Source organism: Mastigoproctus giganteus, chromosome 12 (assembly GCF_048544385.1).
Source record: "Mastigoproctus giganteus isolate SK-2022 chromosome 12, ASM4854438v1, whole genome shotgun sequence".
In the NCBI taxonomy this organism is placed as follows: domain Eukaryota; kingdom Metazoa; phylum Arthropoda; class Arachnida; order Uropygi; family Thelyphonidae; genus Mastigoproctus; species Mastigoproctus giganteus.
In genome coordinates, this window is record NC_143586.1 from 168,762,967 (window position 1) to 168,779,058 (window position 16,092).

The 16,092-nt window shown below is 34.7% G+C and overlaps 1 protein-coding gene across 7 annotated transcripts in view; it reads left to right on the forward strand.

Annotated features, from left to right (window-relative positions):
* Nucleotides 1-16,092, forward strand: part of LOC150077582 (serine/threonine-protein phosphatase 1 regulatory subunit 10-like) — a 540,490-nt gene that overhangs the window by 414,768 nt on the left and 109,630 nt on the right. For all 7 annotated transcript variants that reach the window (XM_090385982.1, XM_090385983.1, XM_090385989.1 and 4 more), the window contains one exon: nucleotides 4,239-4,508. In XM_090385982.1, the coding sequence (XP_090242108.1) occupies nucleotides 4,239-4,508 (270 nt within the window). The remainder of the gene's footprint in view (nucleotides 1-4,238; nucleotides 4,509-16,092) is intronic.

The window sequence follows — 16,092 nt, forward strand, 5'->3', positions numbered from 1 at the left end:
TTTATAGTGTTACTTATTTAGAATTATACAGAAATAGTTGAATTTTGTAAGTGAATGATTTCCTTGTTGAGAAGTTCTGTCAGTCACCGGTTTTAGTGAGGAAGTGCACTTTCATTTGAACTGAACTTGAGCAAACAGCTAGTAGAACTGGGATTTGTTTAACTGCTCATGTTAAACTGGTGAAAACTATTCCAACAGTGTTCAGTAATTACATTGATGAAATGCATTTAATAGCTGAACAGTTTTATTCCTAACGTGACATTGTGTTCCACATTTTTTTCTGTATAGTTAGTTGTTGAATGAGAACATAAAAGGGCAGGCAGATAGTGTATCATAATGCAGGTGTTTGGCTGCTGTGATGTGTCATTATTTTGTTTCTCTCTGTGTGATTATTTGAAGTCAGTTGCTCACCAAAATTGGGGGAAAATAATTAATCTTTTAATTTATTCAAAAAATGGAATAGGTTTAATCTGTCTATGTTTCCATTATTTTTCTTGGTGGTAGTCTTAATTTTAGGCTCTGCGATATATTATATGATTTTTGGCTTGGTGTAATATTATGATTTTAACTCCTTTTAGCAGTTCCAAGATCATCCAATCTGATCCTGGTGGCTCATGTTTTTCATATTCCTCACTGAAAATTCCCTTCTTTTTTTTTTTTTTTTTTGTTGGTTATCTGTATACTTCTTGGAAGAACTCAAATTTTTATTAGTTTTATTTTTTTCTGTTTTATTATTTAACATGTTTATAGAGTTATTTACTTTTATTGAACTTTTATTGTATATTTTATTGATTTTTTTTTTTTTTAATTGCACTTGATTGCTTTTTTCCTTCTGCAATGTCTTTGTAGGTTTAAGTTCTATATTTGTTTTCTATTGCATTACTTACAAAGTAAGCATATTTTTCTTACATCTTCTGATTTTTTTTTTTTTTCCCCTGGTTTATTCTGTGATAGGTATTTTTAGTAATCATGCCTAATCTTTTTTTTTTTTTTTTTTTTTTCCCTATTCTTTTTATTATTCTTAGAGAGTTTGCTTAAATTCCTTTTCTTGGTTGTCTTTCAACATCACTTAGTTTTCTCTGCAATTTCTTTTATCTTTTAGGGTTTTTCATTTTATTTATTAACATCTTGGATGTTAATATGAGGGCTTATAAGATCTAAGTTTATACCTCTCTAAACTTTTAATTTTCATCTCAGATTGTCTCTGTTTATATGCGTAATTCGGGATATAGTTAGCGTTGCTTTTTCAAATTTCATACTAATTTGGCTTCTAAGGATTCTGTGACTTTACTGGTATAATGCAAGGTATAGAGACCTTATGTCTCTATACCTTGCATTATAGTTCTTTAGTAGTTCGTTTATCTCAGTAGAATGACTGTGACCTTGAAAATAACAGTAATAAACAACTCAGCAACATGTGAGTATTTTTAGATACAATTTGGTATCCTGAAAACTTCTACCGCAAAGCTATCAGGTAGCACAACTATTCCGCTAATAATTCCCAGTGACTGATTATAGTTCCTTAAAAATTTAATGACCTTGAAATTTCCTGTATTCCTATATCCAAGAATAGTAATAATAGCCATTTTTAAAAAAGTTTTAAGTTTTATTTATTTAATAAATGAAATAAATAAAACTTTGTATAATTCTGTCAGAAACTGGTGTTGCTATTGACTTTTCTGCATTTGTTTTCTTTCAACTAGAAAGAAATGATCCTGTATTGTAACTAGAAACAGTATCCCATCATGCCTAATAGACGGGAGTTGCTCCATTTATTTCTTTTTTTTTTGTGCTTTTCAATGTCACATATACTAGTAATGTCCAAGTCAGCATAATAATACCAAGTCAGCATAATAATATCTTCTAATATCAATATTATTTGTCTCTAAGCATGTCTACATTATTGTTTACTGCATAGTTCCCGATAAGTTTAGAGACTGTACTTGACTTTTTACAGCAGACAGTTGTCCTGCTGGTATTTCAATCTTTTCCTTGGCATATCATATGGGAGATTGTGTCTTTTTCTCCATTAGTGACCTGTTCCAAACTGAAGTGGGTATACTAATTAGGACCACATTCCTAGCCTTATGTGGTCTATCTTCCTTTGTTCTGTTAGGCATGGACCACTTCATTAGGTACTAGCAGCTGGAGCCTGCTGACTCACAAATTTAAAAGATGTATTCTCTTCCCCCTCCTACTTCCTCAATTAGACTTGAGTTGCATATTGTAAGTATTAAATTGTAATTAAATTTCTTAGGGTAATGGATGTTTATAAATGCAATATGCATAGAGTTCAGAATCGATTTTCAAATGTTTAATTTTTAGCAGAATTTAGTAGAACAAATTGCTAGTGCTGCTGTATTTAATAAGGTATTCGTGTGTGTGTGTGTGTGTGTGTGTGTGTGTGTGTGTGTGTGTGTGTGTGTGTGTGTGTGTGTGTGTGTGTAAGTTTTTTTGTTTTGTTTCAGTTGAATGATGGATCCGGCTTTAAGTGTATAGGAAGCGGGACAAAATGTAGCCCAGTGGTCAGGAGCGAGAGTGCGTAGCACCCGTTCCTTGAGTGGTCCGGGGTTCAAGCCCATGGCTGCTAAATACGATAAATATTTGTATTTTGATTTATTGTAAACTTTGCGACTTGGTTGTCGTGCCGGAGTATAAACAGAAAATTTAATTTAAAAAAATTTTTTTTTTAGAGGATTAGTAGTCTTGAAGGGAGAAAAATAGAGTTATAGCAATGATGGTTATATGAACAGTAAAGAATTGTCACTGAAATTTAAAATTTAATGGCAATAGGTATTTCAGACAAGATGAGTATTACGACAACAGCCACCTGGAATCCTAAGAATATGAGAGCCTCCTGAGTTTGTGCAATGAGTTTGTCATGAATTTATGTCCCGAGTTTGTCATGAAAGGCTGTGACACAAGGATGGAATTCTCTGTAACTTTTTGGATTGGTTTCAAGGGTGTCCGTGGTTGTGGGATCGTATAAATTTGTTAATTTTTCACAGTGGTAGCCATTCATCTGAATTAGCTTTTACCCAATTAGATGTGTGGAAAAGATGCATGGTATGCAAATGTCTCACGGTGAATGCTGCAAGTTACTTGGAAATGCTAAGAGACAGTATGTCCATTAATCTCTCCCTTTTTTTTTTTTTTTTTTTTGCTGATGCTGTATAAGCTTGCTTTCTTGCATCATATGCCTCTGCTAATGCTAATCTCTTATTGGGATGATACTATTTTTATTTGGTTGCCCAGTATAATGGAAAAATTATTTCAAAAATAAAATTAGAATTTAAAAAAAAAATTGTAAAAAATCAGCCAAGAATTCGAAAAAAATAAAAAAATTATGAAGTGATCTTGTTAACTCTTTTTGAATGTACTATTGTCTTCTGTGTCTTACATCTATTTATGTGTCCCTTGAGTTAATTTCATCAATTTCTAGATCTGAATACCATACAATTTTTGGCTTTTGTACCAACATCAGACAGCAGTGGTTGACAAATGCGATCTCCCTTTTCAATTTTAAAACCTTTTTTCTTGCAGCTATCTGTTATAAACTAAGTGGTGTACAATTACTTGATAACACAGATAAAGTAGGGCAACCTTTCTGGATAAACAAATATGTGAGGAAGGTATATAAACTTTACAAGTCAGATGGAGTTTAAGGCATCAACAGGGGGTTGAGGTTTGTGTGAATATACAAACACAATATATGCATAGCTTTTTATTTCATGGGAGAACAGAGGCATGCAATTGAAACATCAGCTGCAATTAGTGATCTTGCGTAAAATTGTGCAAAGAAAATCTTAGTTGTTCCATAGAGCCGTGGTATTTGGTTTTATGGAGTGACAAATCTCACTACATCCTATTCTGATCACATTGGCAGGTGTGGAGGATGAATGCTACTGGAGCACATTATGCAGACAATGAAGTTTTTAGGGGTCAGGTTATGGTGTGCAGCTATATTTCATGGTATGGCAGATTAGGATAGTTTGTATATTTCTGCATTATAATCATCTAATGTAGGTAAGCTTTAATCACCACATTAGGTGATTATAATATGGTCTGAATTACTTTATTATAATTGGTGGTGGGTAGATGTTTTACGTGTACTGAATTTTGTTTGTGTAACAAGATCATGTTATCATCTATAAAAAAAAAAAGTGTGTGTGTGTGTTATTTTATATCTCTTAGTTTATTTACATTACTGTGGGTAATTTTTGCTTGTGTTTTAATAGATAAGGTGAAAAAGAAAAAGAAGAAGGAAACTAAATTGACTAAAGAGGATAAAGAACAAAAAGAATTAAAGGATATTAAGGAAAAAGTAACAAAGATAAAACATCGAGAGACAAAGGACAAGATGGAAACAGATATGGAAGAGCAGTCCAAAATTAATTATTATGAGGATGTCAGGGTTGTTATAGTTGATGAAGAACCATTAGTGAAAAGGTTAAAAATTGACAGGCCAAAAACAGTTAAAACTTTTCATGCTAAATTTCGCTCAACAGGTAAGTAAAACAAAATATTGTAGATGCCTAAATAACAGGCATCTGCTTTATCTCATTAGTGTACAATTTTCTTGTCAAATTTGTTATTAATAAAACTATGTACATTTATTGTCAGTGAGTTATTTTAATGAACGAAACCATCCAGTATTTGGACATTGTGTGGCCATTGCCATAAAGACCTTAAATTGTATTCTTAAAATGTGTTTCTAATTCAGATTGTGTGTGTGTGTGTGTGTGTGTGTGTGTGTGTGTGTGTGTGTGTGTGCGTGTGTGCGTGCGTGCGTGCGCGCTCGTGAATTTAATGTTGCATTGAAAGTTTGTGTAATTTTATGTATGGTATAAAAAAAAACCTTGTGTAAAAGCTCAAAAACTGGTAATTGTTTAAGTATAGAATATTGTAAGTTTTTTCCTTCTTTCTGATTATTATAAGTGTTATTCCTTGATGGTTAAATGTAGTGTGACCATAATATCTCTTTTCATCGTAAAATATTGTATCCCATTGAATTTTGTTTTGAAAATTAATGAAGGTGAAATGACAACCTAATTAACTGCATTGGAAATCATTTTCAGATTTTCATTATTTGTGGGTTGTACAGCCTAGTGCTTACCGTTAATCTTACAACCTTTTTATTATTTTGTTATATTACACAGTGTTAGAAACAGTCATTTAAATTTATACATATATAGATAAATGCGGTTTCTTCAAATTGAACAAAAACTGGAGTGTACTGATGGCTATACATATCAACTGCTTTTCTGCATAATCATTTAATTTTTTAGGCATTTGTCATACCATACAATCAAATTTTCTGGACCATTGTGATTGAAAGTTCGACATTCCCAATCTCTTCCTCTTGAAAGTCTTCCTCAGATTCAAACCAGGCTTGCTCAATGAGTGAATCCAACTTCATGACACAACCTAATATGCCAAACCAAATGCAGTATTGGACTAAACGCATTTTAAGGATTATGCCTCAGGCTGTGTGAAAATTTATCTGTTGTGCAAGTAACTGCAAGAGCATCATGTTAGTTTGCAGCAAACTCTAAAAAAGCTGATCGGCATCATTTTATGTATATCTGATATTATGAATACCTTCGCAAAGAATTGCTATGATATTGGACTACCTCGAAGAAGTAATGCATCACCGTGGAAAAGACTTTTTTTACTTATTCTCAGCAGATACCACTACCCAGATGGCACCGTTTCAAGACTATTTGGCCTTTCCTCGGTGGGTGGGTAAGTACCCTTTTGATGCAATGATGACAATTCAGTTATGAAGTATAACTCCACAATATGAAAGACGCTTGATGGTGTATGAAATGAATCAGACTAAATGCATTTTAGGGCTTATGCCTCAGGCTGCACAAAAGTTAACTGACATACAAGTTAGTGCAAGAGCATCATGTTAATATGCACCGAGTAGTCTTCTCCATTAGTGAAGTCTTACTTATTCGAAGTAATGCATGGAAACTCTTTATGAAGGTATTCACAATATGAGATATACTTAAAATGATACCCTTCTCAGCTATTTTAGAGTTTGTTAGGTACTAAAATGATGCCCTTACACTAATTTGTGCATCAAATATGGTATCTCCTGAAAACCTGGAAGTATGCATTTCTATCACCCATTGTACATTCCAGACCTTGCCTTCTCATACAATCTGTTTGGTGTGTTAAATAAACCCATTTTAGGTGAATGGTTTCAATCCAGTGAAGATATTCACTTGTTATTGAACACGCGGCATTAGGAGGCATCTTTTCATTTCACTGATATAGAAAATGTGATTATGTATTGTAAATACCTGAATAAATTTAGGTACTAAATAAATAAATTAGAGAATTACTGTATATGGAAAAGTAGTGTTCTGCAGAGAGCATTTAATACAGCAAAGCACTTTGTTTGGAAAATATAGGATTGGTGTGTGTGTGTGCGTGCGTGCGCGCGCACACACACACACACACACACACACACGTGCCATCATCATTTTCAGCCATTGTTGATCCACTGCAGGATGGAGGCCTCTTCAACATGTTTCCACCAACTGTGCTCTAGTGCTTTCTGTAAACACACAAGCATGCACACACAAACACGTGTGTGTGTGTGTGTGTGTTAGTAAAAATTTCCTTGGATAAATATTTTGACACAGCAATATACATTAAAGAAAAAGTCTAAGATATAGCAACAGAATTAACTTTATAAATAGAATTAACATCTAACGAGACCTCCAGTCACTGGTATCCCTGCTTACTTATACTGGTAATTTAGTGAAATACTGTCCTAGAATTTACTCTGATGGGTTTTAACAGTGTATTATTTATGCTTTCTACCTGCAAGAATTAGCCGAAACCTGGAAGAAAATTCTTTTCTATTCAATTTTCTTTAGGTGTGGGGTTTTTTTTTTTTTTTTTGTTGTTGTTGTTGTGTTTCGGTTGGGTGTTTTTATAACACTTTTATCTAAATTTGGTTGAAAATAAAATTCCAGTGAACAGTATTTTCAGAAAGAAAACAAATTAAATTTCTTTGTGCCAGTACTTGACAATATTGAGCTAAATCCATTTCTGCTCAAAAACAAAAATTCTTCAGAATTAAAAGTTATTGACCTGCACCCAGCGAACTGTTCTTGCATTCCAATTTACTACTCATTTTCTGTCCCCAGCACTCTGTTCACATTTTTAATAACGATAAATGTGCCAGTGTAAATAGTGCTAGTTTTAGTAGTAGTAGTTTATAAAAACCTCATTTGGTATTAGTACATAACAAATCCATATGTTTATCCATATGTTACTTGAATATAAGAAATTATTGTTGATATAAAAACAGTTTACAAATATGTCCTCACTTTTGTGTTGTTCTCCGATAAGATTAATATTGCAATCTATATACACTGTACATATATGCACTCAGACAAAAATAAGATGAGAAGATTGTGTGTGTGTTATTTTATTTATTTATTTTTTTTTTCTTCACGCCATGTTAATGTATTACTGATATGCAGTGGCACTGTGTTTACAGAGTGCTGCTGTGAAAGGCTGTGATATTACATAATAGATATAATAATTCCTTCCATCTAGAATGTACTAGTAGTAGTATTTTACACTAGTTTTTTTATAGCAGGAACACTCTTAGATGATCATAGAACTTCATTGTTAAAACTAGAGTATACAAGGGTGGCTAATAGCTAGCTAGCAGAATGATGAAGAGAAACACAGTTATTGTATGTATGAATCCACAAGTTCCAGTCAATATCTGGGAAGTTAAAATCCCCCATTATAAGACAATCTGATTTACTGGCCCACACTATTTTTCTGTACAGTTGTTCATTGTTCTCATCCGGGTCATTAGGCCTATAACACACTGCTACTCTCAATTTTGCTTTCCAGTGCCAGTGTCACACCAAACTGACTCAACATTGCACTGTCCATCCATGTTAACTGGATGCGCTTCCTTAGGTTTTGTTTCTTAACTAACAGCATAACCCCCTTTCCTATCCTGTCTGTCTGCACTTTGTACTATGATTATTTTCAACCTAAATTTTCTCATTTTGTTTTACTATTTGGTTTTGTCTCTGTTTCTGTATTTTTCGTCTAATGAAATATAATGCAGTTGTTATTTCTTGAAAGAAGTTCCTTTGCTCCTTATTATAGCAGGGAACAACTGTACTGCAAATATAGTGCTCAGTATTTTTTGATGCTCTCTCCCAGAGTACAACTCTGTGGAGTGTATTATTATCTATTCCCCCAGGATAGCTAATGGGTAACTCCTCCCAAATGCCTTGGGAAGAGTTATCCATTAGTAGGTGTTCTGGTTCCTGAGATGTCCTTCCACGAAAAAAAAAAAAATAATAATTCCCTTCAATTTAGTTTTCCAACCAAGTTCAGTTCACACCCATTTGAGTTCCTTTATTTAAATAGACTTTTAATCGATACTGTAATTAACGAGAAAATGGCTGAAGTGCTGGCCAAACTGGACGTTTAGCCAGCACTTCAGCTATTTATGCTATTTTTTGTATGCATTAGTAATTTTCATCAGTATATAATTTTCTGTAAATGTACATCCACAGTTAATTGTGTAATTTTTAATTGTCATTGAGTGACCGTAGAATTTTATGGTTGTAAAGGACTATGGTAATTCAGTGCTGTAGGTTCAAATTATGTTATATTGAAGTGTTGCCAAAAATTCTCTCTAGGAATTATTGTTTTATGACAGATAGTTGCTTTGAGCTGCTCAGTGCCTAGTGCTGTAGGTTCAAATTATGTTATATAGAAGTGTTGCCAAAAATTCTCTTTAGGAATTATTGTTTTATGACAGGTAGTTGCTTTGAGCTGCTCAGTGCCTAGTAGCACCTCTCGTCATTCCTATTTTCAGCTTAGTTTTTGTTTTGTATTGTTTACATGCATTTTGTGTCCGAATGATTGATTTTAGCATATCATGTAGGTAGTTTTTTTAAATGCCCTCAAACAAATTAAGTGAGCCAGCAATTCTAATAACACAAAGTTGAAAAGTCATCGGAAAACTTTTCATTGGAAGCTAAATTAGATTCTAAAAAAGACTGGATTCGGGCATGCACTAGGTTTTCACTACATTTAGTGGTTTTGGGTGATTTGAAAATCAACAGAATTGCTAGCTGTTATTATAAATTATGTAAATACAGCGTGTGTGTGCGCGCATGTGCGTGTGTATGTGTGTGTACCTCAAATATATATTTGAGAAATTTCCGTATCAGCGTTTTCTGTATTTGTGTAAAACTATTCGCCTATCTTGCGACTGGCTGCAAAGATAGATCTTGTAGGTATATATATATATATATTTATATTTTGTGTACATGTATATTGTGGCGCCTCCACAGCCAGGTGGGAAGGAGCAGCAGTGCGTAGCACACGCTTCTTGATTAGACCGGGGTTCGAGCCCGTCACCACCAAATACGGAGGATGCGGAAAGGTCAGGGATTGACCACCGCATATCCCAGAGCAATATGGCCTTAGTTGCTAATGCTCCTAAAAACCAAATAACAACAACATGTATATTGTAGTTATAGATAGCTGTATAGCTACATTTGTAATTTTGCTTCCTGTTTTACTAAACAGCTATACAAATTGCATATAACCACAATACACATTGTGTACACAAAATATAGAAAAATGTGTGTGTGCGCGCGCGAGGGGTTTTTGAAAAGTAAGGTAACACATTTTTTCTCTTGATGTTTAATAATACCAAGTTTAAATTATACACCAAGAAATAAGTGAACATGCACTACTTGTCCCAGCGATGGATCAGTTTATCAATACCAGTACTGAAGAAGTCCATGCCCACACGCAGTAACCAACATCGCACCGCCTGATGAACTTCCTCATCCATGGTGAACTGCTTTCCTGAAAGGTGTTTTTTTTCAGAGGGCTGAAAAAATGGAAGTCTGAAGGCGTTAAGTCTGGTCTGTAGAGGGGCAGGGGACAGTGACAGAGTTTCTCAACAGTTACGGCGCAACCACTCATGAGTGGTGTGGGCAGTGTGCGGAGTTGTGTTGTCGTACAATAAAATCTCATCACTTGTCAGTAGTCCTGGTCGTTTGTGTCGAATGTTGGCTTTGTTTTTCCAACATTGCACAGTAAAGCTGTGCATCAATTGTTCCTCCCTTTGGCAAGAAAAGAAATCCACCAACAGAATGCCTTGACGATCCCAGAACACTGGCCATGACTTTTCGGATGCTGGAAACAGTTTTGAATTTTTTCCGCACAGGAGATTGTGGATGTTTCCAGGTCATGGAGTCTTGTTTGCTCTCCAAGATAAAGTGATGAACCCACGTTTCGTCTGCTGTGACTATGCAATCGAGAAAATCCTCTCCTTTGTCGCTGTAGCGCAAGAGGGTCTCCAGACACATCCCCATGCATTTTTCTTTGTTCTCCTCTGACAATTATCAGGGCACCCAGTGGCAGCACACCTTTCAAAAGCTAAGGACATTGTGAACACTTTTGTGAACAGTCGACTTACTCACGTTCACTATTTGTGCAATTTCACAGTTTCACTCGCCTGTTTTCAAGGACGATGCTCTTAATGTGCGAAATGTTGTCTTCTGTCTTGCTCAATGAAGGCCTGATGTCAATCTTTAATGTCAATGGCCAGCTTTAAATGAATTGCACCAAAAACACACACATTCTTCTTTGTCATCACCTTTTTGTCATACACAGCAACCAGTTCATGGTGAATGTCACTTGTTGACCCTTTTACTTGCAAAAAGCAAATAACTTCACGAACACCTGTTTTGGACCATACTCGCATGGTAGCCACTGCAACTGGAATCTGCTGTGAGGCAACAGACAGTAGTGCAACACTGCACTGGCAGTCTTTTTGAACGTTATTAACGGGTCTATCTGTCCACTGCGTTTTATCTCATTCCCTTTCACCATTATTAAGAAAAAAAATTTGTGTTACCTTAAGTTTCAGAAACCCTTCGTATGTGTATGTATGTATACATATATAAGGTTCCCTAATAGTAAGGTAATGTTTTTTGCATTTATTGAACATGTAGTATGTTTATTGCATAATTTATATATTTGAACCTTTAAATATTGCTTTTGCATCTAATATTATAAAAATGAAATTGTGCCTTAAAATCAGATAGAAACACTGGTCATGCCAACAGCTAAAATTATTTACTTTGTATTCTGTGGATAAATCTCCTCCACTTACTTGGATTCACTTTGCCCTCTCTTTTTACAACCCCAATTTAGAGCACCTAGCTAGTGGGGGGGGGTGAATGCCTGTATTTCTTCAAAATATATAGTACTCATATGTTCGAAACTGATATCTTTACTCTTTGTCAGTGCCCATGTAATAATCCGTTGGTAGTCCGAACTAATTGGATAGTTCAGACTTTCGATTTGTTTGGATTTTTGATTGATTTTTGAGACTTTAAATGGGGGGGGGGTTAATGTTTACAAGCAGTACTCCTTCTAATTGATCGTTGCATGTAGCAGTAATTGACATGCTTAACCCACTATGGTTAGTCTTAGGGTTTTTATTCACTCCCTCTTGGTGCTGTTTTAAAATCGGAAAATGTGTTCCAGATTGTAAAACAGCGGTGGTGTGGGGGGATAAAAACCCTAACTAAGACTAACCATAGCAGATTAGGCATGTCAATCACTGTTACTCGCAATTCAATGGTTAGAGGTACCGCTTATAAATTTTAACCAAAGATGTTTGGTAAGTTTAGAAATAAAAGTACTGGTTTTTAAATCTGAGTGACTGCCTAATTTTTTTTAAAATCCAGTGCCTTTCCACACAACAAAGGTCCAGTTATGGTTCTCCACAACTTATTCTCTATGAACCACAAATAAATGGGCATCTTCAAGGGATGGGCCATTAGCTGTTCTCATAATTTTTTTTTTTTTGCGCCATCTAACTCAAGTTTCGGTGAGAACTTTAAAATTTTTTCCTTTTTGTTTTTGATGTCTGTTACGGTTGACTTTCCAACCTCATAAAATGTTGCTAGTGAATACCCTTTGAAAGCTTAAAATCTAATCTCAATCTTCAATTAAATTATTATAAATTTCTGCTTCCTTTTAAAAGACAAAGAAAACTACAGTACAGTAAAAAAAAAAAAAATAAAATAAAAATTGTTCAGAATCTTTTTACTCTGTATCTCACTTGTATGTATCGTGTTAGTTGTAATTTCTTCATGCCACATTCTTTGTTTTCGATTGACACTTATCTTTTTTTCATGTTTTGATTTTACAACCCCCAAAAAATGTCAGTGAACAGAAATATCAAATTACAAGGTGCATTGAATAACAGATTACAAAGTGTTATGTTTACTTAGTACAGAATATATAATAATTAAGCTATGTACGTAAGTGTAAATTTTTTTTTATTTTGCTAACCTTTGGATAATATTCTTCAGATTTTCATGTCTCATTTAATTCTGTTAATTGGTAAGGAAAAAAAGGTGTAAATTGTGTGCTTTGTATCTTCATTTTATAGCCTGTGGATAATATTCCTCCAATTTTCCTTTATTAGAATTGCCAGTTAAATAGAATCACACTTCATTTTGCAAACCTTATCACAATAACATGTGCTTACTGCAATTATTTTATGGCACCAGCATAGAAAAAGAAAAATGCTGGCTCATTCGGATTATTGACGTTCGGATTTTTGATGCTCTACTGTACTTACAAATACAACATTGATCATCGGATGATTCCGCACATCCAATGAATAATATTCTATGGATTGATAGAATACTCACCATGATCCTGAATACAAAAATGCTATCAATGTTGAATCAGATGATTGTTTATGGTGGCACTTTTTCTCCCAGGAAAAATGCCTATTATATTTCAAAGAGGAAAAGATTGTTATTTGGTTTTTACGAGCATTAGCAACTAAGGCCATATTGCTCTGGGAATATGCGGTGGTCATTCCCTTGACCTTTCCGCATCCTCCGTATTTGATGGTGACGGGCTCGAACCCTGGTCTAATCAAGAAGCGTGTGCTATGCACTGCTGCTCCTTCCCACCTGGCTACGGAGGCGCCTAGAGGAAAAGAAATCCGAAAGTGTAAAAATTAATTTTACATTGTAGGACGATAGTCATCCATGCCACTTATTGTGTTACAAAAAAGCCACGCCACAGCTGAAGGATTAAATAACTAAATCCTCTCAAATTCCTCGTGCCCACTGCTTTCACAGAACTATTCGTTAGACCAAATTAATATGTAGAGCTTGAAGAAAAGCCTTCTTTGGATCCACTAATGGAACATATTGCGTACAGTTCATTCCTGAATTTTGTTTCTTTGAGGCTGGTCACATCTGATGTAAGCCACTGTGGTGGCTGTCCTTGCATGCACTATTAACATAGTGACTTTGAGATCACTACCGATATTCTTTTAGCAAGTGCTGTTGAATTCTTCATGTTGTAGTATGTCTACTTTAGATGAGCAGATTGGGGTTGGATGACAAGTTCTGATTATGTAAGAGAACAGCTTTCAGTTTTCACGATGAGGATTCATTGAGGACAACATTCACATGCAGTGCGTGGTTGTAACAATTCCCCAAAAACCTCTTATTGTCATGCCAATAGAGCTTGGACTATTTACTATGAAGAATGGTGCTGGAACTTGGTTTATTTTTTGATAGTGAGACATTGGGATATGGGCATTCTTCTTAACTAAGTGTTTTTGCTTTAGTTCTGAGGGGAAACATTGGCTTTATTGGAGGGCTAGATTTTAATGGCATCATTCAGTTTCCCTTGGGAAACTGAATGACACCATTAAAAATCTAGGGGAAACAGCTGTGGCTCCAGTGTCTCTTTGTATTCAAAAGAATACATTTCATGCTGTTGGATGTATGGAAATTTGCATATTGTCATGAGGGATTGGTTTCATTGCTGAATAGAAGTTCAGATAAGCTGTGTGTGTGTGTGTGTGTGTGTGTGTGTGTGTGTGTGTGTGTGTGTGTGTGTGTGTGTGTGTGTGTGTGTGTGTGTGTGTGTGTGTGTGTTCTTCATTGAGAATTGAGTTTTTATATTCACATTACAAAAATTAAAATTACCATCATGGTCTTTTGACTCCCTCCATACCATGGGTTTGGCAAATGACTTGGGTTTTTCCTTTTATTCAGCCAGTCCTATAATCCATTTGAACAAGTGGTACAAATAATGTGGTACCTATGCCTAATTTTGGCCTCTTAGAGGATAGCCAAAGTATGACTGGTAAGTTTTCCAAATACAGGTGACCCCACGCTTAACACTGATAATTCGTTCTGGAAAAACAGAGCGCTAAGTGAATCCGTGCTAAGTGAGCTCCGCATTTCCACAAAGTAACATATGTATTTGTAAGTTGCGGTCGGTGCCATAGGATATTTATTAATCAATAATAAATGGTAGTGAAAAGATGCACAAATGTCGGTCAAAATATTTAATATTCAAATATTTGTACATATAAAATATTCTGCATTACATACGTATATAATTACGTGGTAACTACTTACGTATCAAAATTAAACTTAAAATTCCAATTAAAATCATGAATTTAATTGATCCAAATTGATTTAATTTAATTAATGAATTTAATCATGAAAAATGTTTCGATTTGGGGTTGGCCCCCTTCTAAATAAACTAAAAGGGGTATTAATTTTAAATCCCAGCAACAAAAACAAAGTCACCCGATCCTTCGCCGCTTTGAAACCTGGCATGTTTTTTTTTTTTTTTTTTTTTTTCTTCTTTCAATATGAAACTTTTTTAGACATTCGTTTCCATAAAAGTCCTGCTTCATCTATGTTATAAACTTGTTGAGAAGTATAACACACAATACCCCTCTTCAATAATTTTAACAAGTTCTTTTTTGATAGTTTCGGCTCCTTGATCTGCACTTGCGGCTTCTCCCTAGATTTTAAATCTATTCAACCAGCCCTTACCAGTTTTAAATGGTTCCACATTTTTTTTTTTTTTTAGGTGAGTTTTCTTCAGATCATCATATTGGCTAATCTCTCTCTCTCTCTCTCTCTCTCTCTCTCTCTCTCTCTCTCTCTCTCTCTCTCTCTCTCTCTTTTTTTTTTTTTATAATATATTACTTAACTGAATTCTGCATTTGGACATTATCTTCAATAAAATTAGTTAAAAGTCTTTTCCATTTCAATGCTAATAGCCAGCCTGGCCCTAGTTGCTTGCAGTGGAACAGCTATCTTTCCCGCTGCTAAAATTAATACTTTTTTTTTTTTTTTAATAATTGTTCTTACAGTTAAACTTGCAAGTCCTAAATTATGGCACACATCCGCTTGTCGCTGACTGGAATCGATTCGCTTCAAAACGTCTAATTTAATTTTCAAATTCAGTCTTTTTCTTACATTTGTAATCTTCGTACTGCGCCCAAATGTTGCTTTTTCATTCTTATCGGCCATTATTAACTCTTCAAAAATGTAACAGTGTTGGTTGCATTAATTATGATACAGTGTTCAAATAAACTGTCCAATACGCACAATGTCTACTACTGTACTGAGCGATGACTAGACTTCGGATAAATGCATATAACGCAAATATTTCAAGCAATATACTTGATCATTTTTTAAAATGTTGAACTCGGAACTACGTAACAAGTGACTGTACTGCAATTAGCGTGCGAGAAAATTTCACTGAGCGTGGGAAAATTTCTTAAGTCGGCGTGGGAAACGTTTTAATGCTGTTTTGCTATTCATTTTCAAGCTATCGACTCCATCAAATGAAACGATTTCGTTAAATAAGCCAAAAATGCAATCTGTAAAAGAGCGTTATAGTGATCTGTGACAGCGTTATAGTCAGATATGGGTTATAATATAAGAACAGCGTTATAGCGAATCAGCGTAAAGCGAACCACATTATAATGGGAGCCTGCTGTATATGTCATGGTTCTGTGCCATTGTGATTTAGTTAGAAAAGAGCCACACATAGAGCAGAATTTGTTGTGGGGGGGATGTTTACATTTTTGAGAAATGGCAGGGCATGAGTTTCAGGAATTCACTAGATCTTACCTGAAACAATTTATAATCAAGTGATTTAAATTATGAAATAAGAATAAAGATATATTATATTCAAACATTTATATAAATATGAATATAT